Source organism: Malus sylvestris, chromosome 15 (assembly GCF_916048215.2).
Source record: "Malus sylvestris chromosome 15, drMalSylv7.2, whole genome shotgun sequence".
Lineage (NCBI taxonomy): Eukaryota > Viridiplantae > Streptophyta > Magnoliopsida > Rosales > Rosaceae > Malus > Malus sylvestris.
This window is the reverse complement of record NC_062274.1, coordinates 50,616,999-50,643,305: the sequence shown is the minus strand read 5'-3', so window position 1 is coordinate 50,643,305 and position 26,307 is coordinate 50,616,999. Positions and strand designations below refer to the sequence as shown.

Below are 26,307 nucleotides of genomic sequence, written 5' to 3'. Positions count from 1 at the left end.
TATTTGTACCCATTTTTGATTTTGCTAAATGTAACCATGCTAATTATATGTATTTATGTTATATTTTAAAATATATCAATAGTTATTTTTTAAAATATTTTAATAATTATGTGGGTACATTATTATTTTTGCTATAATTTTTGTGAAGAACAATGTTTCTCTAAAATTGATTTTTAAGTATTTATTATATTTTAAAAATATTATTTGATTTTTTTAAATTTCATAATTTGTGGAACATTAAATGTATAAATCCATGAGTTAGATTTCTTAAATGATGCTAAGAATCTCGATCAAAATATTTAAACAAACAAGATTTCAGTCTAACAATTAGGTTGATTAGGGATTGGAACCAAAATGATCCATAAAAAAAACCTTAATAATTTATGATTTCGAAAGAAGGAGCTCGAACACAAGACCTCAAGTGCATGGTTAATCCTTCTTTTTACCATATATCTTACCAATGTTTTTTATTCATATAGACGGAATGCTATATATTTGATTTTTAAATTTTAAAAGGATAATATATATATATATATATATATATATTTTACAAACAATATTACTACTCTAGGTTATATTTAAGAAGAAGAAGAATGTTTGAACATGAGACGCAATGAGTTGAGGACAAAAGTGTTATCCAATAGGGTGGTTACCAGTAGGGGTGGATTTTTTTGCCAAATTGCTGTACCAACCGAATTGCCAACCGTGCCATACCGATTTTGTGCCAAATTTTTTGTACCAATCGGTAATGGTACGGTATTGTACCGTACCAAAATTTCATGGTACGGTATTGGTAATGGATACCATTACCACGGTATTACCGTACCATACCAAAAATACAATATAATTTATAATTTATAAATTATATAACACATATTTATAATATTCCAATAATTTGAAAATAAAACCCTACTTATATTAGTATTGTTGTTGGTGACTTTGATATCTTAAAATTGTGGAAATCAAACACAAAAGAGTTCCTAATTCTTTCACAAAATAGCCAAAATATCTTTGTAACCCCCACTTCTACTGTTGCTAGTGAAAATGCATTTAGCCTAGGGAGAAAGGTTGTGGACCCTTTTAGGGTATCCTTGACTCCTAAAATAATGGAGACACTAGTGCGTACTAGTGGTTGACTTAGGGCAGATGAAGTAAACTTCTACAAGGAACCAACGAAATATATGCTTCAATTTTACAAGGAAATGGAAGAAGAAAAAACAAGAAAGATATGCTTTAATTTTTTTAGTAAATTTGTTATTAAATGGTTTTCAACTTTAATTTTTCTTGCTACTAATTAATATGTTTTCTTTGTTTGTAATGTATGCTTGACACAAACTCAATCTTCTACAAGTTCAATGTCTCTTCCAAAAGTTTCGACATCTCAAGCTTGAATAACTGATCAATGAATTCTCCTTTTTGAAGTTTACTTCCAATTTTCGTTTGGTTTGAAACTTTAATTTCTATTTGGATTGTTAACTTCTATTTGTTTTGGTTCGTAACTTCTATTTGGATTGTAAGCTTAATTTTCATATTGAATCTTGATGCATCATTTGAATTATTATGTGTGTGAATTGTGAATAATGAATAATAGATTAATTTAATCTACAATGTATGAGATAAAGGTACAAAAAAAAAGTTTTGCCCTTGAATTGGGTTAAAAAAACAAAAACAGATTTTGTCCCAAAACAAAATGGCAATTACCATTGCCATACCATGCCAACCGAACTTTTGGCAATACCGAACTTCGGTATATCGAAAGTTTGGTATGGTAATGGTAATAGATTTTACTAAACCGAAAGTTTGGTACGGTAATTGGTACAAGGGTTTTGGTACGGTAACCGTACCGAACCCACCCCTAGTTACCAGTTGTAGAACGGCAAAGTTGGTATTTAAGGAAAAAAAATTTAGCTTAGTCAATTTCAGCCATTAGAAATTTAGATGTAGTAATAAAAGGAAAGTTATTTTCACACACCATTTTCTCCTAAAAATTGAATTGAACAAACCATTAATAAGAATTTAATGTTGAACGCACAAATCAAATCAAACTAATGAATTTACATAGGCTTTTCTCCTAACCTTAGCTAAGAGATTAATTCTCTATAAAAGAATATATAAATAAAGCCTTAATAATATACTAGCCTTTCTGCACACGTTTTGCGCATTTGAAAGGCTTTTTTTTACATCATAGCACGTTACGCACGACATACAAAGATTCTTTTAGCTCTTCTACATTTGTGCATGCATAAAGACATATGTACTACAAAAAACATTTCGTACATGTTTTTATCCATATTTTGTGAAAGATAACATGAGAAAAAATTAATATAACAATTAAATTAACACATGAAAGTGATCTTAATAATGAAATTTGTGTCAAATGCGAATTATACATTTTTTGACACACCCCGGCCTGGAAAGGTCGAAGCATGCTGGCCATCACCGTGAGGTAACGTAACCATAAGGGTAAGTGATACAAAAAGTGAATAAAATTAAAACTAATTAGAACTAAACAGTGAAAGAGTGCAATCGTGGGGTGAACCCACTACAATTATTCAAAGTGTAATAGACAGTGAAACTACAGAAGAGTAGTCAAAATAACTAAAGTACACTTATTACATAACAGTGATAAGTTCGTACGTCTAAACAGAAATAAATGTCAGAACTGCCAAGATTCCTCGAGTGCCACAAAGAATACAAAGAATACAGCTATCTAGGTCCTGGAGGGGCGAAAAACAAAGTTGAGTGGGTCAGCAAAATGATGCTTATAAGAAAACCTTTATCTTTGAATATACTAACCCCTCGCCGTAAAACAAGTATAGTTTCCTTAAAACATACTACATAGGTATGTAAACGATAAATCAACAATACTATAACAGAGTTATAACCAAATATATGCCAAGTTATGATGTATCAAATGTCACAATAATATAATCATGTGATAATCAAGTATAGCTAAGTGCTCATTCATCTAAGCTGACACACACAAGTTCGAACAGATAATTTCTGACACGAACATGACTGGGTGTAATCAATATGCTATAGTATTACGATCACGTGAAGGCTGGTGTAGAAGCACGGTCACATACAAGTCGGATTGCCTAATGCAATCTACCCGACATGATTAACACCTAACTTGGATCCAAGGTGAGCGAATGGTGCGATGTGAACATACACGTTAAGGACTGGCCGTAGCCTTGGGGCGAGTACTAACACCGGGGTGCAGCAAGATGAGTATGTACAATTATGTATGAATGCCATGACAGTAATATCTCAACCATATAACAACATTTATCACAATTATATCGTAGTTGTCAATTATTTGGCAATATATACGCAAAGTGATGCATTTATGAAATTTTGGAAACTATAAATACGTATAGATATAAAAATAAACTACCCACTCACAAGTACGTCGCTGGGTCGTAACCCCCGAGCCTAGCTTGACCTCGAACGTCCTTGTAATACGTTTCCCCCCTATATGTGAAATAACTAAAATAAAATTAATTAAAGCACATAACGGAAACCTAAATAAAAAACCCCATAGTTTGCTCAAACCTAGGGTTTAAATATATGAAATCGATCTACTCGACGTCACGGACACACACATGTCAACCACATGCCGACAGGAGGCCGGACGCGCCGCCACAAGGGGCTGCACAAACTGGTCACGCGCCTGCGAGTACAGGCATGCTTGCCTTCCTTGCGAATTTCTGCAGTTTTGCAGATTTTTGGGCCAACCTTCAGAGATCCTAACGAGCTCGATTCTCAACCAAAAACACTTCTACAACAACCAAATTAAAGCAAGGAATGTGGTGTATCGATCCCATTTCACAGAAAGTTCAAATACGGTCTGTGTTGTTCAGGAATTTGGCCTGAAAATGGCCAAATGACCACGGTTGCAGATTTCCAAAAAACTGAAATTTCTTCCTAACTTCCAAAGTTGATTTCTAACTCGTTACTTAACCAAACTCAGTGATTCAAAACCCATTTTGAAGTTAGGAATGTAGAGAACAAGTTTGTACCTAATAGGAGTCCAACTGCGGTTGAGGGTGACTGGAAAAATGGGTTGAAAGTGACCAAATTGTCATGGTCCATGACTGAAAAACGTACAATTTTCTCTTCTCGAGTTTTCTGTGTAAAACCATACGTTCAAAACACAAACAAGAGATCAATATCAACCCATAGAATTGAAATGAAGGTTCTAAGGGTTTCTCAAGGCTTACCTAAGCCGTGAATGGCCTGAAAATCGTAGAACCGAGACATACCGAGTCGGACCTTCCGAGTTGGTGAGTCAAAACTCATCTAAATCAGATTTCAAGGACATGGTTATGATCGTGGGACTGAGATGAGTACAATGGTGTACTTTGTGAATTCGATCTACGAGCTTTGAAGCTCGTTCATGGCTTTACATAGAGGATCGAGTATAAGGGGGGGAGAGAGAGAGAGAGAGAATGCTTTATTTATTTATTTATTTATTTTTTCTGATTGGGTGTAGGGAAGTGGGAAGAGATGTGATTGGTGAGGGAGTGATGGGTGAGTGAATAATGGGGGGTGCACGGGTAGGATAAAAAGGAATCCAAAGGATAGGATTTCAGATTTCCTACAGTAAAAGGAGATCGAAATATGTCCGAAGTAGGTTACACTTTAAAATCTACGCCGACTCGTACTAGCGTGTACAATTTAAATGTGATACGAGGAAATAAATAATTTAAGGGAAATAAACGCGTCCACGTCACTTGCCACTAAAGGCATAACCGTCAACACATACTAGGGGATAAATTACATAGGAAAATTAGGATGGGTCGTCACATTTTCCCTCAACATATGTTTTGGAGAAACTGACAGAACTAACCCTTTGTTCTATATATGCTAAAAATGTAGTGTTTTTCTTTCCAAAAGCCACATTGACAGTTATATGCACAACTTATGTAATTGAACCACCTTTTGGGGAAAGAAAAATAGAGAACAAAAAGAAAATTTTTAAGAAGCTACCGAATAGTATTATCACAAAATTTGCAAAGTTTGAAATGATATACGCATATTTGCAAAGAAACAAAGAGTACCTGTAAAGCAATAATGGAAGTCATTCAAGAAGTCAACAATTTGCAAAGGAGTTGTTGAAAGAAAAAACATACATGTAAAGAATGGAGATCGGAAAAGTTATTAAAACAAAAGGTAAAGAAACCCAACTAGATACAAGAAAGAATGAAGCTCTGAAAAATTGATTACCAAAAAATCCCCAATTAGATATTGAAAAGAGGGAAATCCCAATCAACTCTCCAGTGCTTGGGAGCGTTATCAAATTCATCTTTGAAAATAACTTGTTGTACCAAAAGTCCGAATGTTTGAAGGCATTGTTTTCTGACATAAAGATCAGTAGAAGATGAACCACAGAGAGTAATCTCACTAACTCTAATTGTAGATAGTAAACTGAAAACATCCTGCACTCGTCTCCACATGTCGTCCAGATCTAGTAGTGATGAGTGACCAAGGGCCCGATGAACCTTTAGAAAACGGAAGAAATTGAAAACAAAAAGGAAAATGATGAACTGTTTTTTTCTTCCAAACCACTCGAAGTAGAAGGAACAACAAAGAAATATTTCCCTCCTCATAATCTTCAGTGCTCAACATGGAGTTGTGGTTCATGGCAGTTTTCTTTTCCGTCAGTTCGTGGTTTTCTCTTGAGTCCCACGACATCAGAGTTTTGCACGTTTCATTTTCTTTTTTTCCTTTTTTTATTATCTTTTATTTGTTATGATTTTCTTATAAAATTACCCATGTTGTGTTTGATGTGTTAATTTGGATTAGTTTTGGATTTTTCTGTTTTATGGGTGTTTTTGTTCTAAAATTTTTGGTGAAGCTTAAGACACCAAAATTTACTGCTGATTTTCTAATATTAGAGATTAGAGATTAGTTCAAAAGAACGAGCTCGAACACAAGACCTCAAATGCAGAGTTAATCCTTCTTTTTTTTACAATTGATATTACTACTCTAAGTTAGATTAAAAAGAAGGGGCATGTTTGAATATGAGACGTAGTGAGTTGAAGATGATAGTCTTATCCAATAGGGCAATTTACTAGTTGTAGAATGGTAAAGTTGGTAATTAGGGGAAATAATTTAGCTGAGTCAATTTCAGTCAATGGATGTAGTAATAAAAGGAAAGTTACTTTCACACCATTTTCTCCTGCTATACACTCATGTCTATTTCTGTTTTTGGGATTGAAAAGTCAAAATAAAATAATGTACGGAAATCACTTCTTGCATTAAAATCAACCTATCCAAGACAAAAAATAATAATCTTTATCTTTAATATTAGAAAGCCAGAAGGAGAGTTTGGTCTCAATGCTTCAAAAAGCCCTGCAAACAAAAAAAAATCAAAACTGACAGAAAAATACATATAAATACCCTAAGGGTAATTTTGTCAGAAATTTATATTTCATTTTTTTAGAAAATTTTATTAGAAAAAAAATTAGAAAAAAATGAGATAAAATGTAAAAGAACAAACATGGAAGACACAAATTCAACCAGGTTGGACGCAAATCAGTTTTCAGAGAAAAGAAAAGAAAAAAAAGGATAACTTCCGTGCAAAACTGAAACCCCATTATCTTGCGATGCCGATAGAATGAAAACTCCCTACGGGATCCTGTTCTCTCTCTCTCCTTCCTTCTCCAACTGTAAATGGTTGTATGAAGATCGTCTTTTTTTACCTTTTCTTTGCTTTAAAGTGATACAAGCGGAAGGAATCACCACCCAATCAGTAAAAAAAATGCAGAGCTTCAAAGCAGCGTCAACAAACCTAGAATTCTACTCCCACTCTTCCTTTTATTTTAGGTCTCTCTGCGCTCTTCTTACTGTTACGATTACGTTTTTTAATTCTACTAGGTTTTGTTTTAATGGCGTATGAGAAATGGGTTGTGTTAAAACCCGATTCAACCTTAACCTGTGGCAGCAAGATATAGCAATGGAGGATGGGAGTGATGGATACGAAGGGAGCTACGCTCCTATTTTTTGGAATAATATTTTCTATTCAATATAATGCATGCTTGACTCTACAACCCAATAGCTATATAAAGTCATACAAACTAAGTCAGCTGGCTCCTTCAGAACACAACAATAAAACATAACTAAATTGTAACTAATCCCCTGCTTAATACTAACTCACTTATTAAAATGTGATTAAGAAAATCACATTGTTTACAGTTCATAACATTTCCTTCCCCTTCAAAAGACCTTGTCCACAAGGTTGCTTGGCAATCAAAACTTGAACCCTGGATAGCTCGCAGTGAAAGCATCAAAATCTTCCCAGGTTGCATCGTCTCTGGTACCCTCTTCCCACTGCACAAGTAATTAAACTCCAGCTGCATTCCCTTTTTTGTACATTCTTCGCTGCAGTACTGCCATAGGCATTTGTTGTTTCAGACCATCATCATGAACAGAGGGTAAAGTAGTAGTAGGAACAATGTTAGGGCCCAAATGTTGCTTTAGATAGCTCACATGAAAAACGGGATGTAACTTGCAGCCTTCAGGAAGCTTTAACTTGTGAGCTACCGAGCCTATCTTCTCCAATACTTCAAAAGGACCATAGAAACGAGGCTGAAGTTTGTGATAAGAGTGAGAAGCTAAGGACTGCAATTGATAAGGTATAAGCTTTAGGTAGACCAGTTGCCCTTCAACAAACTCTCTCTCGGTTCGGTGCCTGTCAACTTGTACCTTTATTCTGTTCCTTGCCTTTTCCAAGTTCGATTTGAGCTGCGACAAAAGTTGATCCCTGGCTATCAAACTTTGCTCCACCAGTTCCACTCGTGATGTGCCACTCTCATAAGCTGCAATGTGAGGTAGGGGGTATCCATAAACTAACTCAAATGGAGTAAAATGTGCAGAGGTATGATACGAAGTGTTATAGCTCCACTCTGCCCATGGTAACCAATGCAACCATTTTTTAGGTTGTGCACTAGTGAAACATCTCAAATAGGTCTCCAAACACCTATTGAGAACCTCAGTTTGGCCATCGGTTTAGGGGTGATAACTGGAGCTCAGGCAAAGGGTTGAACCTTGAAGTTTAAAGAACTCATTCCAGAAAGAACTGAAAAAGATAGGGTCCCTGTCACTTACTATTGATGAAGGCATGCCATGTAATTTGAAAACATGGTTTACAAATGCTTGAGCCACAATAGAAGCAGTGTAGGGATGTGCTAATGCCACAAAGTGGGCATACTTGGATAATCTATCGACAATCACCATTATTACAGATTTTCCAGAGCACAGAGGAAGACCTCCAATGAAATCCATGCTAATGTCCCTCCAAATACCATGAGGAATAGGCAGTGGTTACAACAAACCTGGAGGAGTAATGGTTTCATACTTATGCTGTTGGCAAACTGTGCACTCATAACCAAATCGCTTCACATCACTTTTCATGCATGTCCAATAAAACCCACGCTTAACCTGGTGATATGTCTTAAGAACCCCTTCATGTCCCGAAGTAGGAGTGGAATGGTGTTCATGGAGAACCTTATCTCGCCAAATTGAAGTGGGACTGAGCACTATTCTCGATTTATACTTGAGCAGTCCATTATAAACATGGTAGTGGGAAGTGGTTGTCACATCTTTAGTTAAATCTTGCACCTTTTGCAGGATCCAATCATCATTCTCATTAAACCTTCTTAATTCATCAATCCATCCCATGTAGGGGTATGAGATAGCATGACAAGTAACAATCATTTCAGACTGATTATTGGTGTCTCCTTGAGGTTGAGAGAAAACAACTACCCGTGAGAGGGCATCGGCAACCACATTTTCAGAGCCACTCCTATATTGGATTTCATAATCAAATCCAAGCAACTTAGATACCCATTTCTGTTGAAAAGATGTATGTGCTCTATTACTTAGGAAATAGCGCAGACTATGGTGGTCTGTTTTAATGATGAAATGCCTTCCTTGCAAATAATGTTGTCACTTTTTTACAGCCTGCACTATTGCAATTAATTCCCTCTCATATGTGGATAGTGCTTGGTTCTTGGGACCAAGTGCTTGACTTGAGAAAGCAATAGCTTTTCCCCTTTGTTGCAGCACTGCCCCTATGCCATTCCCAGATACGTCACATTCAAGGACAAAAGGTACTGAAAAATCAGGCAATGCAAGGAGTTGAGGAGAAACCATAGCTTGTTTGAGTGTAAGAAAAGCATCCTGAGCACTAGAATTCCAATGAAATCCATCCTTTTGGGTCAACTCATAAAAGGGTTGACAAATTTTGCCATAACCGGGAATGAACTTCCGATAGTAACATGTGAGGCCTAAAAAACCCCTCAATCCTTTTACATTCACAGGTATAGGCCAATCAACAATTGCTTGCAGCTTGGAGGGATCAACGGCTACACCCTCTCAAAAAACCACATGTCCCAAATATTCAACTTTAGATTGGCCAAAAGAGCATTTTAGTTTCTTCACAAAAAGCTAATGATGTGTGAGTACCTGGAATGTTGTTGTTAAATGTGAGATGTGATCCTCCCAAGACTTGTTGTAGATGAGAATATCATCAAAGAACACAAGTATAAATTTCCTTAAGTAAGGCCGGAAGACATCATTTATTAGATTATGGAATGTGGCAGGAGCATTTGTGAGCCCAAAAGGCATCACTAGGAACTCGTAGTGTCCCTCATGGGTACGGAAAGCAGTTTTCTCGATATCTTCTTCACACATCCTAATTTGGTGGTAACTAGATCGTAAATCAAGCTTAGTAAAGAACTGAGCCCCATACAACTCATCAAGCAAGTCATCTATCAAGGGAATAGGATATTTATTTTTGATGGTTATAGAGTTTAACTCTCTGTAATCCATACAAAGCCGCCAAGCCCCTTCCTTATTTAAGACAAGCAACACTGGGCAAGAAAAAGGGATGTGACTTGGATGGATAAAACCTGCTTGTAACAACTCAGCCATTGCTTTTTCTATTTCAGACTTTTGGAAAGGCCCATAATGGTAGGGTCAGATGTTAGGTGGTTTGGAACCTGGCAGGAGGGGAATCCAATGGTCATGCACTCATAGTGGTGGTAAAGAAGTAGGAACTTCAAATAGAGACTCATAATCATGCAATAATTGTTGCAAGTCGTGGAGCTGAGAGGGAGTCAACTCAGAAGCCTCCATTGTAGAGCCCTCCACGGAGTAGAGCACCAACCCCAAAGTAGAATTCGAAAATTCTTTGTCCACATTGGGCAGAGAGATGGCTTGTAAAGTAGGTACTGGTTGAGGGTTACTATAGGAGAGTGTATGATGGTGGTCATTCACTGTGAAGTCCATGGTTAAAAGCTGGAAGTCCCAAAGTATAGGGCTGATGGTAGATAACCAATCCACACCCAAAACAGCCTCACAGCCACCAAGAGGAAGAGTAAAAAGTGTATGAGCACATGAATAACCACCCAAAGATATGGAAGCCTCCTTATAACACCCATGACTCCTCACCTTCCCACCATTAGCCACCAGTACTTCAAAAGGTTTGGTTCCCCACAATTTCCAACCAACTTGTTTCACCAACTTGGAATCCACAAAACTAGGAGAACTACCCAAATCGAGTAAGAATGTCACTGGTTGGTTGCCAATGAATCCCCCCCCCCCACTTTCATGGTTTGAGGTGTGTGTTTGGATAGAGTCCCAAAATAAGCACATTCACTAAGTTCCATGTGTTGTATCTCAGCCAACACATCATTAGGTGGTTTAAATATTTCCTCATTAGTACCTAAGAAATCGATCATCAATAATTGATTCTGGCCACACTTGTGACCACGAACCCACTTTTCATCACAGAACCAACAATCACCTTGCTCCCTCTTTTTCTGAATTTCATCGGGTGAGAGTTTCTTAAATGGTAAGTTGGGAAACCTAGGATAGGCAGCATTATGGGGAGTAGAAGGCTGTATTGGGGGTTTATACTGAGGAAAAGATTTTGGAGAACCAGATTTAAGTTCAGCATACTTAGTATCCAATTGAATAGCTATAGAAATAGCCTCATGGACAGTGGCAGGGCGTAGCAATTTCACATCAAATCTCAATTCCTTCTTCAAACCACCTAGGAAACAACTCTTAAGTAGAATCAGACCAACATCAGAAGTTCGATTGGCAAGCCTACGAAATTCAGCAATATAATCCTTGAGAGTACCCGTTTGACGAAGTTTGAAGAGAGATTCAGTGCAATCTTGGAACTCTGAAGGTCCGAATTATGGCAAAATGCAGTGGTGAAATCATCCCAGCGTGGTGTAGTAACCAAACAATCCATCCATCGAAACCATTGTAGTGCCTCGCTCTCCAAATGAAAAGAGACTGTCACCACTTTTTGATGCTCCGCAGTGCCGTAGTGGGCGAAAAATTGCTCGGCCTTGTAAATCCAAGCAATCGGATTATCTCCATTAGTGAATCTGGGAAATTCGATGCGATGTTGGAAGTTTTGTCGAGGGGGTGTGCACCGTCATAGATCTCGCGTCGTGGAGTGCGGATGAGTTCCCTTTCGTCAGGATCGGGAAGATTCTCCACGATCGGAGCTACACAATGATCGGGATCGGAAGTTGAACCGCCATTCCGTCCCCCATAAGATTGTTCACGATGAAACTGCTCAAAACAGATCGCGAGCTTGGCGTCCAGAGTATCAGAGAAAGAAGACTGCAAGGAAACAAAAGCATCTTCAAGAGCAGCCATGCGCTCTTCCATGACTGTAAAACGAGGGGTGGTAGTGTGTCGGGGCATGCACGGAAGGGAAACCAGAATCGACAATGGGTGATACCAATGTTAAGACCCGATTCAACCTTGACCTGTGGCAGCAAGATATAGCAATGGAGGATGGGAGTGATGGATACGAAGGGAGCTACGCTCCTATTTTTTGAATAATATTTTCTATTCAATATAATGCCTGCTTGACTCTACAACCCAACAGCTATATAAAGTCATACAAACTAAGCTAGCTGGCTCTTTCAGAACACAACAATAAAACATAACTAAATTGTAACTAATCCCCTGCTTAATACTAACTCACTTATTAAAATGTGATTAAGAAAATCACATTGTTTACCGTTCATAAAAAACATAGTGTTGAAATTTGTGGGAGTATACAGATTTTTAGCAGTAAAAGATAAACCCAATTGCTCTGTTTTTTCTGCGACGTGGGAACATCGTGGGAACATTTTCTACTAAAATGGTAAACAAATAAAGCACAATTGCAATTAAGCATCGTCATACTCGGTGGCCAATTTTTGTGATATTAACAGTCTTTATATCACCTAGATTAATAAGAACAAGTTATAATTTTTAATCGAATTAACATCATAGTTGATCTTAGAGTAACATTTGTGTGAGGGGCATTTATAAATGAGAATGATATGATTTTATAAGTTTTATTCTAACATCAACTTGATATTAGAGTAACATTTGTGTGAGGGGCATTTATAAATGAGAATGATGTGAGTGTCTACATATATATGTTCATAACGAAGATAAGCAGTTGTGAGTTATTTCGGGGTATAAATGAGTGAGGTATTATTTTATTACAGCTACTAATGTCTCAAAAATGGTGTGCTTATTAAGATACTGGGGGAAACTAATACCACAATAATAATACTGAAGAAAAAAATTGTACGTGTTGTGGCTTCATCAGCCCATAACTGATCGGGCTAACCCAAAAGGAAAAACAAACAGGACAAGAAATTTGGCCCAAATAATAATAATAAAACTTGTTCTGATTATATACAATTCCTAATTGATCTGTTTGGAGTTGCAAGAAACACCTCGCCGCTTTGCCACATTCAACTTCTCTCTGGTGTTCGCTTCCCATTATGATTGCAAGAAACTACATTTTTCTAGTCTCACTGTCAATGGCAGTAATAGTCTGTACACCCTCTCTGATATCGAACAAGTCACTCTTCTCCTCCTCTCCCAAGCTCCACGACTTGTACTCCTACGATGTATCCCACTGCTCGCCTCCTTTCCCCTTCAACCACTCGGAATTGGCCTCGCTGGATTCAACTTCTGCAATCCCGGAAATATCCCCAGAGCTCTCGTCGAATAAAGGGTCAAACTTTCCATCGATTTCCTGAGAAAGCCTCCAAACATCTTATTGGGAGGGACCCTTACCATCGTCACTGGAGAAGAACCTTGGAGTGTAAGTAACGAAAAGAGGGTTTTGGGGTTGGGGGAAGGGATGGAACTTTGGGGAGATTAGGGTTAGGTGGAAGAAATGTGAGGGTTTAGGTAGAAGACGATAGAGCATGGTGATGAAGCAGAGACTTACAAATATTTTAGATTTTTGAAATTTAGGGTTTAACAAGCTAGAATGAGAGTTTGGTGTCTTAAGGCTTCATCAAAAAAATTTAGACTAAAAAGCCCTCTAAACAAAAACAATCAAAACTGACAGAAAAAATACATATAAAAACCCTAAGGGTAATTTTGTCAGAAAGTTATATTTCATTTTTTTAGAAAATTTTGTTAGAAAAAAAACGTTAATATGTAAAAGAACAAACGTGGAAGACACAAATTCAACCAAGTTCGACACAAATGAGTTTTCAGAGAAAAAAAGAAAGGAAAAAAAAAAGGGATATTTGGAAAAATAATCAAAATTTTGATTCAATATAGAATTATAGCCACATTTTTAAGTTTATCATAATTATAAGAAAAAATTGATATGAAAGTACTAGTATACCTTTATACCCTTAAATGGTTGTGGTTGTATTAAGAGTGCCTCCATATCATAGAAAAATGCGTGTCCTGGGGTTTGAATGTAGATTCGCAAAGGCATGGTTGGGAGTGTATTGGTAGTTCTCACTTTGAACGCCATGGTTTGGAGTTGAGGTTGAGTGCGACGGTGGTCTTAGATCCCGTCAACATTATTAATTCTAGACCTCATCGAAGTTGTTAAAGTTAGACCCAACCGACATCGATCGTCTCCATTCTTTCCTTGAGACAAGGACCCAAACAATTAAAATTAAAATTACTTATGAAAATGGAAACTGATATATCAATCAATAATCATGGCAAGGTAGGTAGGTGCGGGAGGAAGGGATGGATAGGAGGCTTTGGAGCAATCGAAGATGCGGGAACATCTTCAGCAGCTTGTTTTTTAGTTTTTCAGTATTTTTTTTTTTTTTTGGAAAATTACATTTTAAACAAGAGTACGTTAATACTTTCAGATCAACTTTTAATTAAAATTATTAAAAATTTAAAATAATGGCTATAATCCTATTTGTGTTCAAAACTTTGATTATTTTTTCAAATTTCAAAAAAAAAAAAAAAAAAAAAAAAAACAGGGATAGAAACTTCCGTTCAAAACTGAAACCCCATTATGTTGCGATGCCGATGGAATGAAAACCCCCTACGGGATCCTGTTCTCTCTCTCCTTCCTTCTCCAACCGTAAAGGGTTGTATGAAGATCGTCCTTTTCTTGTTAAACCCTAAATTTCAAAATATTTGTAAGTCTCTGCTTCATCACCATGCTCTCTCGTCTTCTACCCAAACCCTCACATTTCTCTCGCCTAACCCTAATCTCCCCAAAGTTCCATCCCTTCCCCCAACCCCAAAACCCTCTTTTCGCTAATTTCACTCCAAGGTTCTTCTCCAGTGACGATGGTAAGGGTCCCTCCCAATCAGATGTTTGGAGGCTTTCTCAGGAAACCGATGGAAAGTTTGACCCTTTATTCGGCGAGAGCTCCGGGGACATTTCCGGGATTGCAGAAGTTGAATCCAGCGAGACCGATTCCGACTGGTTGAAGGGGAAAGGAGGCTGGGATACATCGCAGGAGTACAAGATGTGGAGCTTGGGAGAGGAGGCGAAGAGTGACTTGTTCGATATCGGAGAGGGTGTACAGACTGTTACTGTCATTGACAGTGAGACAAGTAGAGAGGAGATTGAGAAGGCTGAACAGGCTAAGAGGCTTGAGAAAGAGGAGCGGGAGCTTACTGCTGTTCTCAAAGGCTAGTTCTTTTTCCTAAATGCTGGATATGCTTAAGAGTAGGAAGGTGTATAGCTGAGTGGAACAACTTGTACTGTACTAAATCCTTTTGGATTGATTTGGGCACCAACCAATTGCATGTTTCGTTGTTGGGAGGTCTGCAAGTTCATTAAAATATTGGTGTGTCTATTGTTGTGCTTTTGATTTTGGGAACTACACTACTTATTGATTTGTGGGAGGAGTTAAAATGATCAGGTATCTTGTTAGGTTTAGCTGCAAGCACTCTACATGGGATAAGATTATTTCTTCGGCTTTCTCGAACTTTTATAGTTCAAATAGTACTTTGTTTTGAATGCAGTTGCTGATTCATTTATCAGCTAGGTGACTCTTTAGGTGTTATACTGATTCAGTATGGTAACTGCAGGTCCGAATCGTGCCTTTGGTGACCTTATTGCTGCATCTGGAATCACAGACGAAATGCTTGACACTTTGATTGCATTGAAGGATTTTCAAGGGATAAAGGGATTGCCCCCTCTTTCAGAGATTGAAGACATTCGTTATGAGAAAAATACCAGAAAATCCTCGAGAGCTGAAATAGAGCGCCAGAAACAGGAGGAAGTTGCCAAAGCAAGAGTGAGAACAGTAGACGACAAGGGGAGAGCTTATGGAACAGGAAGAAGGAAATGTAGTGTAGCACGTGTCTGGATTCAACCTGGTAATGGTAAATTCACAATTAATGATAAACAATTTGACACCTATTTTCCAATGCTTGATCATCGTGCTGCTCTCCTCCGACCTTTCTCTGAGACAAAAACGTTGGGCCTTTGGGACATCGCTTGTAGTGTTCAAGGAGGCGGCACCACAGGTAAGCCTAAGTTTGTTGCTACGCACTTTATTTTGATTTATATGTTGACTTTTTTCCTTGACGTTGACTTGTTTGAGATCCAATTCAACTGCTGTTTCCCTCCGTTATCCTTGAACTTGCAATTCTATAGCTTTATATGCCAGAAAACCACAAATTTGCCTCGCTACTTACTACCTGCACTGCCAATCTCTCATGGAAAACAAATTTCTGTCCAGTTCCATATGTTAGTAAAGCTTTTCTTCCCCTTGCTCTCATGAAGTCAAATGAATGCGAGTGTCTTTTTCTTCCTAGGTTGTTAGGGTGAATTAATTGTGTTAGATTTTCATTTCTCATCAAATAATTAAACTGAAACAGAGCAGAGGAAAAGAGAAGAAAATTGGAGCCAACATCTCGACAGAATTAAATACGAATTGATTGTAATTTCTAAAGATTGTTTCGTGCTTTTTGATGCTGGCTCTTCTTCCTATATAGTAGTTGAGTACAAAAATACTGTGTGTGCAAATTGTTACTCTCAACAGTAACTCTTTTTTAAAGAACAATGTTTAATATGTCTTTGCATAAACGTTTTTGTTTGTGTTAAATATGGAAAATTAAAAAGGTGTTTTTTCCAGGTCAAGTTGGAGCAATTCAATTAGGAGTGAGCAGGGCCTTGCAAAATTGGGAACCTGACTTGCGTCCTGCTCTAAAAGAATGTAAATATTTCTCTTCCCCTTTGTCCGCTGGTTATTTCTGGCTTATAAGGAGAAACAGATCTTAACCTTGCAATATCTATCTGCCCCTTTCTTGCTAACCCGGCAACTTGTTTGTGTTTCCAGCTGGTTTCTTGACAAGGGACTCGCGTGTGGTGGAAAGGAAAAAACCCGGAAAAGCAAAAGCAAGGAAGAGCTTCCAGTGGGTCAAGCGTTGATCAAGTACTCCGAGCTTGGTTTTCTGCGCAGTTTTGTTTGGAACTTAAAAGTATGATTTACTGCAATAACTTATTGGGATCCACTCGTATGGCATTTCAAGTGTAGCTTGTGATAGACGATGAGTGGTAGAAAATTTTTGTAGATTTTGTGGTGTGATAAAACATCCGGAGCTATTTGATTTGTTTCTGATCCTTCCTTGCTTCCAGTCGACATTTTGTACCAGTAACTTTTACTGGATTTATTTGCGAACTTAGGTAATATTTGAGTTGTCTTATGAAGTGAGTACCGTCCAACTTAGTAACCCAATTCAGCGCATAAACGCGTTTAGTTCATTGTTCACGTAAAGTTCAATTCTGAAAGACTGTGAGACACCAAATCTGAAATACAAGACATGCTTCCACATCAATTATTGAAAGTTTCAACAACACTTGTGAATCTGTGACTAAATTTGTGATGTTCCGCAAGTGAGAATCATTTTTCGTCGAAACCTCAAGTGGGGCAGCTTCTATCTCACAGGAATGAGCATGAATTTTCATGCCCAAGTAACTCATTCCGCGAACAAAACGGGTCCTGGTCGTGATGGCTCCGTGGGAAGCAAGTTTCTTGAGTAGTCGCAGCTGCAGCCACATGCTTCGGCCTTGGGAGGAACTGGAAACTGGCTCCAAACAAGCAATAATGCAAAATTCGGTATATCTACACCATTCATCACCTTAAAGGGCTCACAACCCAACCTGTGATCGGACTCTGCCTACGAACCCTAACTCTCCTATGTGAACCGCTCTGCAAGCGTTCAAGCACTGCGTATGTAATCCAATCCGGTGTCAACCCTTGCTGCTTAAGTTTCGCATCCTCCCACACCTCTCAAGACAATCAAGCAAGATGTTGTATGTCACTATATTCGGATAGCAGCCTTGAGAAAGCATGTTGTCGAACAGCCTGCATGCCATTTCAACCCTATCCGTCTTGCCAAAGCACTCGATCAGAGTGCTGTAGGTGACGACATCGGGGCTAAAACCCTTCTCTTGCATCTCCTTAAACCTCATGTGGGCTTCATCCACATCACCATTTTTCCCAAGGCAATTGATCAACGAATTGTAAAGAGATAATATCCGGTTTACAATCACTATTCTCGAGATGTTCGAATATCCTCACAGCCTCATGAACCTTCCCAGCCCTACCAAAGCTTAAAATCAAATGTTGTAGGTAAATATGTCCGGTTCAGGCCCATCAAGTTTCATCTTTTCGTACAGTTCATCACAGCCTCATGAACCTTCCCTTTCTCATGAATGTTACTTAAGCATGTCAACCGCCTCTGCAGTTTTACCTGCACTGCACAAACTCTCCAACATTCAAGTACATGCATCCCGATCCCCCATGTCATGGAAGCTCCACATGTTGCAGAACAACCTGTGAGCTTCCCCGGCATGGCTCAATTTACTCAATGTCCTCACAAGATATGCATATATCGACTTCGTCATGTACTTCTTCGACATCCCCACCACCTCATCAAACCCACCCAGCTGCCCTTCTGCAACCAAAAGATTCAAAACCACACTGTACGTAAATTCATTAGGCCGGCAATTGTTCTGTACCATTTTCGAGAACACAACGACGGCATTGTCAACCATCTTGCTCCGAGCAAGTGCCTGAATCATAGTATTGTAAAACATCATATTCGGACCGCAACCCTTGTTCACCATCTCCTGAAACAACCCAAGACACTCATCCCCCGTACCCAATTTCCCAACCATTCTGATCATAATCGTGCAAGTAAACTCATCCGGCTCGCAATGCTTCTTCTTCATATTGACATAGTGTCCTTATCGTATCTATGGGATCTATAGGAACACTCAAAAATATAGATAGTTATAAGTTCATAATGATTATTTATTCCACAATTTGGACTAATTTCTGGATAGATACATAAATCATCAGGAATGGGTGCTTTTATGGCCCTTCCTAATTCCTGCTAGCACCATATAACTTCGAAATGCCAGTTAACCCTATAAAAATTACAACAGCACCAGCTCCATTTTTGTGATCTTAAAAATAAGCGAGACAAAAACAAAATCGAAAACAAAGACAAAACATATGCACAAATGTGGTATCACTGAAATACAAAATGGACCTTCTCTAGTCCTCTGAAGGCTTCTTACATGTATACAAGGGGACAGAACCAACGAGCATATCATCTGGGACCGGACAACTCATCCGGAGGAATATGAGAAGTTGAGTCTATGATCCAATTAGTACTTGGATGATGAATAGGGTTGAAATCTTGGCGGAACACCTCCTCTTTTTGCCACTCCTCCCATCTTTCAGCCAAACCATCGCCTTCCAGCATCCGGACAACCTCTGACATCTTGGGTCGTTCCCCTGGGGTGCCTTGTGTGCACAGTAGAGCTACTTGGATGAGCTGCTCCACTTGATCGTCAACATAATTTCCATTCAGATCAGCATCAACAAGAGTTTCCAACCTCCGATCTTTCAGTAGTCCTTTGACCTAATTATTTTAGTTAAAATAAAAAGGAAAAAGTCAGATAGTTCTACAATTTGAAACAAAAGATGAGGGCACCTAGGAGAGTGAAAATGTGTTGTAATGTTCAAAATTTGAAGGGCCGCAGTATCTCCAGAAAATCAAACTGCTTACAAAAATGCATCGTCATTCAAATATCGATATGATGCAAACATATGACAAAGATGCAAACAGAGAATAGAAAGAAGCAATAGGCCAAGATAGCGAGAATAAAGAGATAATGAGGAAATTAGGATCGATACAGAACACATGCCAAATTCTTCAAGAAATCACAGCAAGGCCAATACATTGGCAAAAGAAGCAACAACAATACTAACAACAATTACCAAGGAAATGTAATAATTAATCTCTGACAATTTAAACCTTATATTGTTATAAATAAAGATAAATAAATCTTCACAGCTTAATCGTAAGTCTAACTAATAAAAGCTAATTAAACTAAAGTTATTTTCTAAAAGTCAAGCATTATTTATTTTCTTTGATCCATGATTCTAACTGTTTTCAATATTCGGGCCAAAAAAGACCAAGTGATTTTTACATTAATCAAACAGGAACTTGGCAGCTCTATGATGAGTAATAGGTTTTTAAAGTATCTTTGCAAAGAACCAACTAAAATGATTGCAGAAATGTTCCATATACAATGATTAAGAATGTCATATAGATTAGCGGTTTGAAATAAAGTGATTAGCTGTCGAGACCCATTATTTTTGGCTTAAATAAATAGCAACATTGGTATTGAGAGATACACCTAATTTACAGTATATTATATAACATTTCTTTAAAAATGAGTATTGAAACATAATTTCCAAGATTTGGACTTAGGGACACAACAGATTGAAGCAAGAATATCGTTGAATTTCAACAACATTATGTCTTTTTTTATATAAAGTATGAAAGATATTATGGAAGATTTAGAATGATAAAATATAATCAGAAGGTGGACCTCATGCAAATGTTGTTGGAAAATAATCTTGCATATAACAATAAATTAGCTACAAACAGAAACAGAAAGACGTAAAAGCATACCCAATCAAGTAACATGACATCATCATCATTCGCAAGCCGAGCAAGATCAAAAGCCCTCTGCCCAGTGATGAGTTCAAGAAGCATGACGCCATATCCAAAAACATCAGTTTTCTCGGAAGATTTTCCAGTTGAAAGGTACTCTGGTGCTATATGACCAATTGTGCCACGTACTGCTGTGGTAACATGTGTATCCTTGTAGTCCATGAGTTTAGCCAACCCAAAGTCTCCAACAACTGCTTCGAATTCCTCATCCAACAATATGTTTGCTGCTTTCACATCACGGTGAATAATTTTTGGATCACAGTGATCATGTAAATAAGCAAGGCCTCTTGCAGATCCCAACGCAATGCGTTGTCTTATTGGCCAATCAAGTGCAGCTTGTCCTTCTGGACGATCTACAATAATTTATCGACATAATTATGAGAGTAGAATTTTAAATTACAAGCAACAGGTAATGTGGTTTAACACATATCATGCCACCCGTCCCACCCAAAAAAGAGTCATCTTGTTATCCATTAAATAAAATCAACATCAAGAAGGTAACTTAAAATTGAAGAAAAAAAGAACAGAAAAAAAACATCAGTACTGATACTCCAAACCAAATTGGTCGGGTGTACAAATTCACTTTATCAATGTAATCCAAACAATTTTTAATTTCGTGAAAACAAAAGGATTCATCAACGCAGCAAACAATTTAGATGAGTACCTCTTAAACATGATGCCACACTTCCATTAAACATAAAAGGATATACAAGCAGCCTTTCTGTTGGTGTCATGCAAAAACCACGCAGACGAAGCAGATTGCGGTGGACAGCCATGCTAATCATTTCAACCTCTGTTTGAAACTGTAGCTCCCCACCTTGGGTTCTCTCCTCTTTAAGTCTTTTTACAGCAACCAGAGTTCCATCAGCTAAGCGTCCTTTATAAACCTTACCAAATCCACCTCTACCAAGAATATTTTTGTTACTAAAGGTATCCGTTGCAACTTGTAGTTCACGCAAAGAAAACCTTTTGAGCTGTCCTAAATGAACTTCTGGATCCTCCTCAGCTGCAAAGACAGTAGATTAGTGAAACCTGCATCCCATACTACAACACCACTTTTATCAAGCTATATTACTCCCATAGTTCACTAACCAGGTACATCAAAGAAATGATCCTGTGGTTTTCTTCGTCGCCAATAAGCAAGTGCAATTGCAGGTGCAGCAAATAGCAAAGCAGCACCAGCAGCAACCCCTCCAGCAATAGCCCCAGTAGCAGTGGTACCTAATATGAATCACCAGAGTTAAAAAGGAAGGATTATTTGCGCAACATGAACCAGAACTAAATGAAAAATCCTTAAAAGTCAGAAGTTATATGATGAATTCTCTATCACATGTTATTGTTTTTATCCATTTCTTCAAACTCACAGAAATAGTACAACACAAAATTAGGAGCATCCTCTCGGATCCTCAATCCATTCCTTTCCTAACTAGCATCTTCTTGGCATCTTTACAGTAGTGATTCCAACTTCATATGTCATTGTTTTAATTCGTCTCTTCAAACTCACAGAAATAGTACAATACAAAATTAGGAGTATCCTCTTGGATCCTCAATCCCTTCCTTTCCTAACAAGCATCTTCTCTTAGAGCAGTAATTCCAAAAATAATGTTATATTATGTAAAAAAAAAATTAACAGAAAAACACCAAAAAAACTTTAACTATCACTGGAGTCAATATCACAAGTGTCTGAAACAAAATAGAGCCAGCTTTCAAAACAAATTTGAGTTAATATCACAACAACAGTATAAGTTGTATAAACCTGGAGAACTTGGTGGGTTCGGAGAAACAGGAGGAGGTGGAGAGGGTGGAAGTGGTTTCAGAGGATTATTGGCAAAACTGCAAAATGAAGAATAGCAGTCAGTACATCATTTAGGTCGTTTGCTAGGATGGCCACCGCATGAAAACGGTAAAGAAAAAGAATAAAGAGGCTTCAACAAACCTGATGGGAGTAAAAAGTGAAAAAGATCCATTGACTGGAATATCCCCTGTCAGTTTGTTATTTGAAAGATCCCTGCATTTGATGGAAAACTATGTGTTATTTGCAAATTCTCTGATGGCAGAGAAATTATTAACTTTTCTCTCTCTGTCTCTCTCCCCTCTTATTGAGATCAAAGTATACGAAACTCACAGGACTTGCAATGATTGGATGTTAGTCAAAGTCAAGGGAATAGTCCCTGACAAGGTGTTGTTGTTGAGACGCCTATTTCATGGAACAGAAAGCGTTAAATCACAGATAATCACAACGACAACAGATATTATATTTCCAACACATAATTATTCAAATTATAAGGGACACAATTAATAAAATGTGAAAGTAGTTTTGCTATAATTCATTTTCATTTTACCATTTTTCTTGTCACCATATAAACACCAGAAGAGTATGTGAGCGTCAAGTGTGCATAAAGTACATATGGAATTACGGACACAAATAGACAAAGAGAGCAATGAGCAAGGAAACTTTCAAAACGTCCCACTAGATATGAGGGTTCACCCACTCTGGTTACAGAATTCCTTTCTATTTCCCCTAAAATATATTACTGCAAATATTCCACTTAAGGCCTTCACTACATAGGACTCACTCCTAGATAAAGTAAAAAATGTTCCTAAAACACACATTCTAGCTCAGCACCTTACATAATACGGACCTCATAATTGTTACTGCTTGAACTACAAAGGAATAATTCTCAAAATTTCGTGAAATTCTAGATATGCTCTTTGTAACATACACTCGGTATTCATCTAAATAAATAAATCTCTCTAAAATTTTACATGAAGTTTTAGGGAAGCAAGTTTACTTAGGGTAACCCTAAGAAGATGTTACAAGGGTGGCTCGAAAATTAAAAAGAAAACAATGATACTCTCCAATTAAATCTTAATGTTAAACTTCCATTTGCAATATAAATGAGTGCAATCAGATATATACACAGACTGGAATAGTGTTAATCATAATAAAATAGAAGCTTCAAAGTCTCACTTGATACTAAAACTTCATGCACATGATTACTGGCACAATTAATCTCTTTCGGGGCAGTCTTAACTATATAGAGAATTCAGAAACATGACAATTGAAAAATACTTAACAGATCAATGAAAGGGGCTTTTCAAGGCTCAAGCTATTATATGCCATGGCAACCTGGGATTTCACAATTGTCACGGTAAAAGCTATAGGAACTTATATTTTTCTTCCTTTCCTTTTTTGTGTTTTTCTTTTTAGGGTAGGGGATCTACAAAAAAGGAGAAAAGAAAAGAAAGAATTGGTATAACAGAAAGGGTATGTTACAAACATAGGAGTCTCATGTTGGATCTTTAGAATTTTTAATCTGGTGATCATAGCTTAATGCATCTTTGCATTAGAATTCCAAATTCAAATGACCAAGGGAGCTAGTCTCCCTTCTTGTGAACTTGAAACCAGGGATCATATTATAATTATGTGCATCCGGCATAAGGAATATTTGCCTTCAAGGTTCCAGTTACGTGATTTCCATATTTTCTTGTCTTGTGCAAATTGTTTTATCACTTGTTTTATATTGTGATCGTTCTTCAAATATGTTAAAACTCAAGCTATATGCCTTGACCACGTATTGGGAAATTATAGTCAACCTAAGTAATATTTTGGGTTCAACTGAAATGCTATCGGGACCTTAAGGAAGAAAGTCACTCCAACAGAACAATTAAAAACAGTAGATTAGCATATCAATTAAAAAAAGAAAGACAAGATATATTTTATCTAACAAAAGGATGGGGGTTCATACAGGAAACGTAGTTTTGCAAGGTTGCCAAGTGCCGCTGGAATGGTACCATGTAACTTGTTCAAGTAAAGATCCAAACTGACCAAGTCTGCCAAACCCCCAAGCTCTTCGGGAATGGTTCCAGTTATGTTATTACTGTAAAGTTCCCTGTCAAGAAAGAATGTTTCGATAATGTCAAATGCAGTAGTGAATTCATTCGTCGTGTACCGATACCAATTTCAATTCAAACGCATACTGATGGAACAGTTGGAAAGAACACAAATAAGAAAGCAGAGCGAAAAACACACTTACAAGTACTGCAACTTGGAAAGCACACCAAGCTGTGCAACCAATTGACCAGAGAGATTGGCATTGCCAAGATCACTGGGTGGAGCAAAAAAGGTTAGAAATTTCGTGTAACGCAATTTTCGCTATTACAAGTGAATTGAATTGAACTGAACTGAATTGAATTGAAAAGGAGGTGTTTGTTGGGTTTGCTTACACTCGAGTAACGCTGTTTTCGCTATTACAAGTGACATGAAACCAGGTGCAGGGATTGACGAGAGTCGGATCCCAACTCTGCAGAACATTGTTTGGATCAGCTAGATTGGTCTTCAACGCGTTCAATGCGTCACCTGTCAAATCCAATCATTCATTCATTCATTAGTTCATGCCAATTCCCGCAACCAAACACACCCAAATTCAAAAACACACAGACACAGACATACCTTCGACGTTGGCAGCGAGCTTATGGAGGTGAAAGAAGCCAAACAGCAGAATCAGCCAAACGGAAACAGAGGCGGAGGATGTCATCGCTGGTGGGTTCATTGAAGCTCAGCTCATACACAAATCCCTAATTCCAACTCTAATAATTGGGGCAGCAGCAGGCGTTGACCGATCAAAATCTGGAGCATCTCCACGTTGACCGGATTCCAGAAAATTCGGTGGCTCTTGCTTTTTCCCGTTGACTAAATTGTAAATTGCGTTTGGAAAAGCATGCCGCTGCCTCTTAGAGAGTGAAAGAGATTGAAATCTCAGAGAGCTTACTGGTTTTGGAGAAGAAAGGAAGAAAAGTAAAAGGTTGGGGAGGAAGACGGGAGGAGCTGCAGATGGAGGGCTCTCAATAAGTCAAAGTCGCTGTCCACCACGGTGGAAATTGCCTTTCTTCTTTTGTTTATATTTTTGTTTTTCTTCATTTTAATTTAGTATATTTACTAAATTATTGTTGTCATTGTTTATGGTATGGCTGCAAGAAAGGTCAACCTAACCTTAGCTCAACATTCATAATTCAGGTTCAGGTTCGTGTTGAGTTTCATTTGGATTCATTCAGATTCGGATTTAATTGGGTTGAATTTGGGTTGTCCAACTTTTTTTTGTTTAAAGTTTAATCCTTTAACAACTTATTTTGCAATAATTTTAAAAAAAAATTAAGCAAAGTAGTATCAAAACTAGTTAACTTCAATGTCATAGTTCAATCAAAAATTGCATTCAGTTCCACAAATTGATATCTGCTTAAAAGTTAAACCAAACACGCAAATTTAACCATGCAAAATTTGAATTAAAAATGCAAGAAAATATCAAAGCTTGTACAAAAAGGAAAAAAAAAAAGCAACACTACATACCAACTATAAACAAACACCGAACTCAAGTCTTGTTGTCCAAATTTAATTTGCATTTGTATTAAATAAGAAAAATAGTTAGTTGTAGGTCATATATTCACAACTATCATTATAATCTTTTAAAACAAAGTACATGAGGACCTACAAATGGCCAAATAGAATCAAGTTAAGTGCTACATGGAACCTCCATACCAAAAGCTTCAGCACTATCAACTGTACCTATAAGGGATATTGTATAAAACATTATAAAGGTTGTTGATTGGTGGACATGGGTGTAATATGTGCATTTGTTCATTTGGGTTATGATCGGATTAGAGTGGTTATAAATTGGGTTGGGCATCGGCATGCAAAGAATTAACCCAACATAACTCAATAAATAACTGGGTTGAAATTGGGTTGCATTCGGGCGGGTTATAACTAAGAAAATACCCGTATCTTTGGATTTAAATTCGGGTTAGACATGAGCGAGTTCGGGTTGATCCAATAAAAAATGCACCCCTACTTTTGGATGAAAATTGTTCTTCAACCACGATTTAACCCCACGCCCTTCTTTACCTAAAACGAAGAGACTCGGCTACTTGCACAAAAATTTCTTCACCTTAAGTGGATTGTTTCTTTTATGAAGTACAAAAATTGTTGGGAACAACATATAAATATGGGAA

The 26,307-nt window shown here is 37.6% G+C and overlaps 2 protein-coding genes and 1 pseudogene across 4 annotated transcripts in view; 1 reads left to right on the top strand and 2 right to left on the bottom strand.

Annotated features, from left to right (window-relative positions):
• LOC126603664 (BRASSINOSTEROID INSENSITIVE 1-associated receptor kinase 1-like) overlaps positions 1-25,185 on the bottom strand; it is a 76,381-nt gene extending 51,196 nt beyond the window's left edge. For 2 of the 3 annotated variants that reach the window (XM_050270597.1, XM_050270596.1), the window contains exons 1-11: positions 24,755-25,185; positions 24,529-24,661; positions 24,339-24,410; positions 24,051-24,194; positions 22,427-22,498; positions 22,238-22,309; positions 22,058-22,134; positions 21,394-21,522; positions 20,966-21,307; positions 20,260-20,654; positions 19,051-19,200 (exon numbers count right to left, since the gene is read on the bottom strand). In XM_050270597.1, the coding sequence (XP_050126554.1) occupies positions 19,051-19,200; positions 20,260-20,654; positions 20,966-21,307; positions 21,394-21,522; positions 22,058-22,134; positions 22,238-22,309; positions 22,427-22,498; positions 24,051-24,194; positions 24,339-24,410; positions 24,529-24,661; positions 24,755-24,854 (1,686 nt within the window). In that variant the 5' untranslated portion in view covers positions 24,855-25,185. Of the gene's footprint in view, positions 1-18,560; positions 19,201-20,259; positions 20,655-20,965; positions 21,308-21,393; positions 21,523-22,057; positions 22,135-22,237; positions 22,310-22,426; positions 22,499-24,050; positions 24,195-24,338; positions 24,411-24,528; positions 24,662-24,754 lie in introns of those variants that run through there. The other variant, XM_050270595.1, reaches the window with a different exon arrangement.
• LOC126603670 (30S ribosomal protein S9, mitochondrial-like) lies at positions 14,264-16,971 on the top strand. The gene is made up of 4 exons (XM_050270604.1): positions 14,264-14,946; positions 15,349-15,789; positions 16,401-16,481; positions 16,605-16,971. Exons 1-4 carry the CDS (start codon positions 14,466-14,468, stop codon positions 16,694-16,696), a joined length of 1,095 nt encoding a protein of 364 aa, XP_050126561.1. The 5' UTR covers positions 14,264-14,465; the 3' UTR covers positions 16,697-16,971.
• On the bottom strand, positions 16,991-18,502 carry LOC126603669 (pentatricopeptide repeat-containing protein At1g51965, mitochondrial-like; annotated as a pseudogene).
• Positions 25,186-26,307: the final 1,122 nt, after the last annotated feature.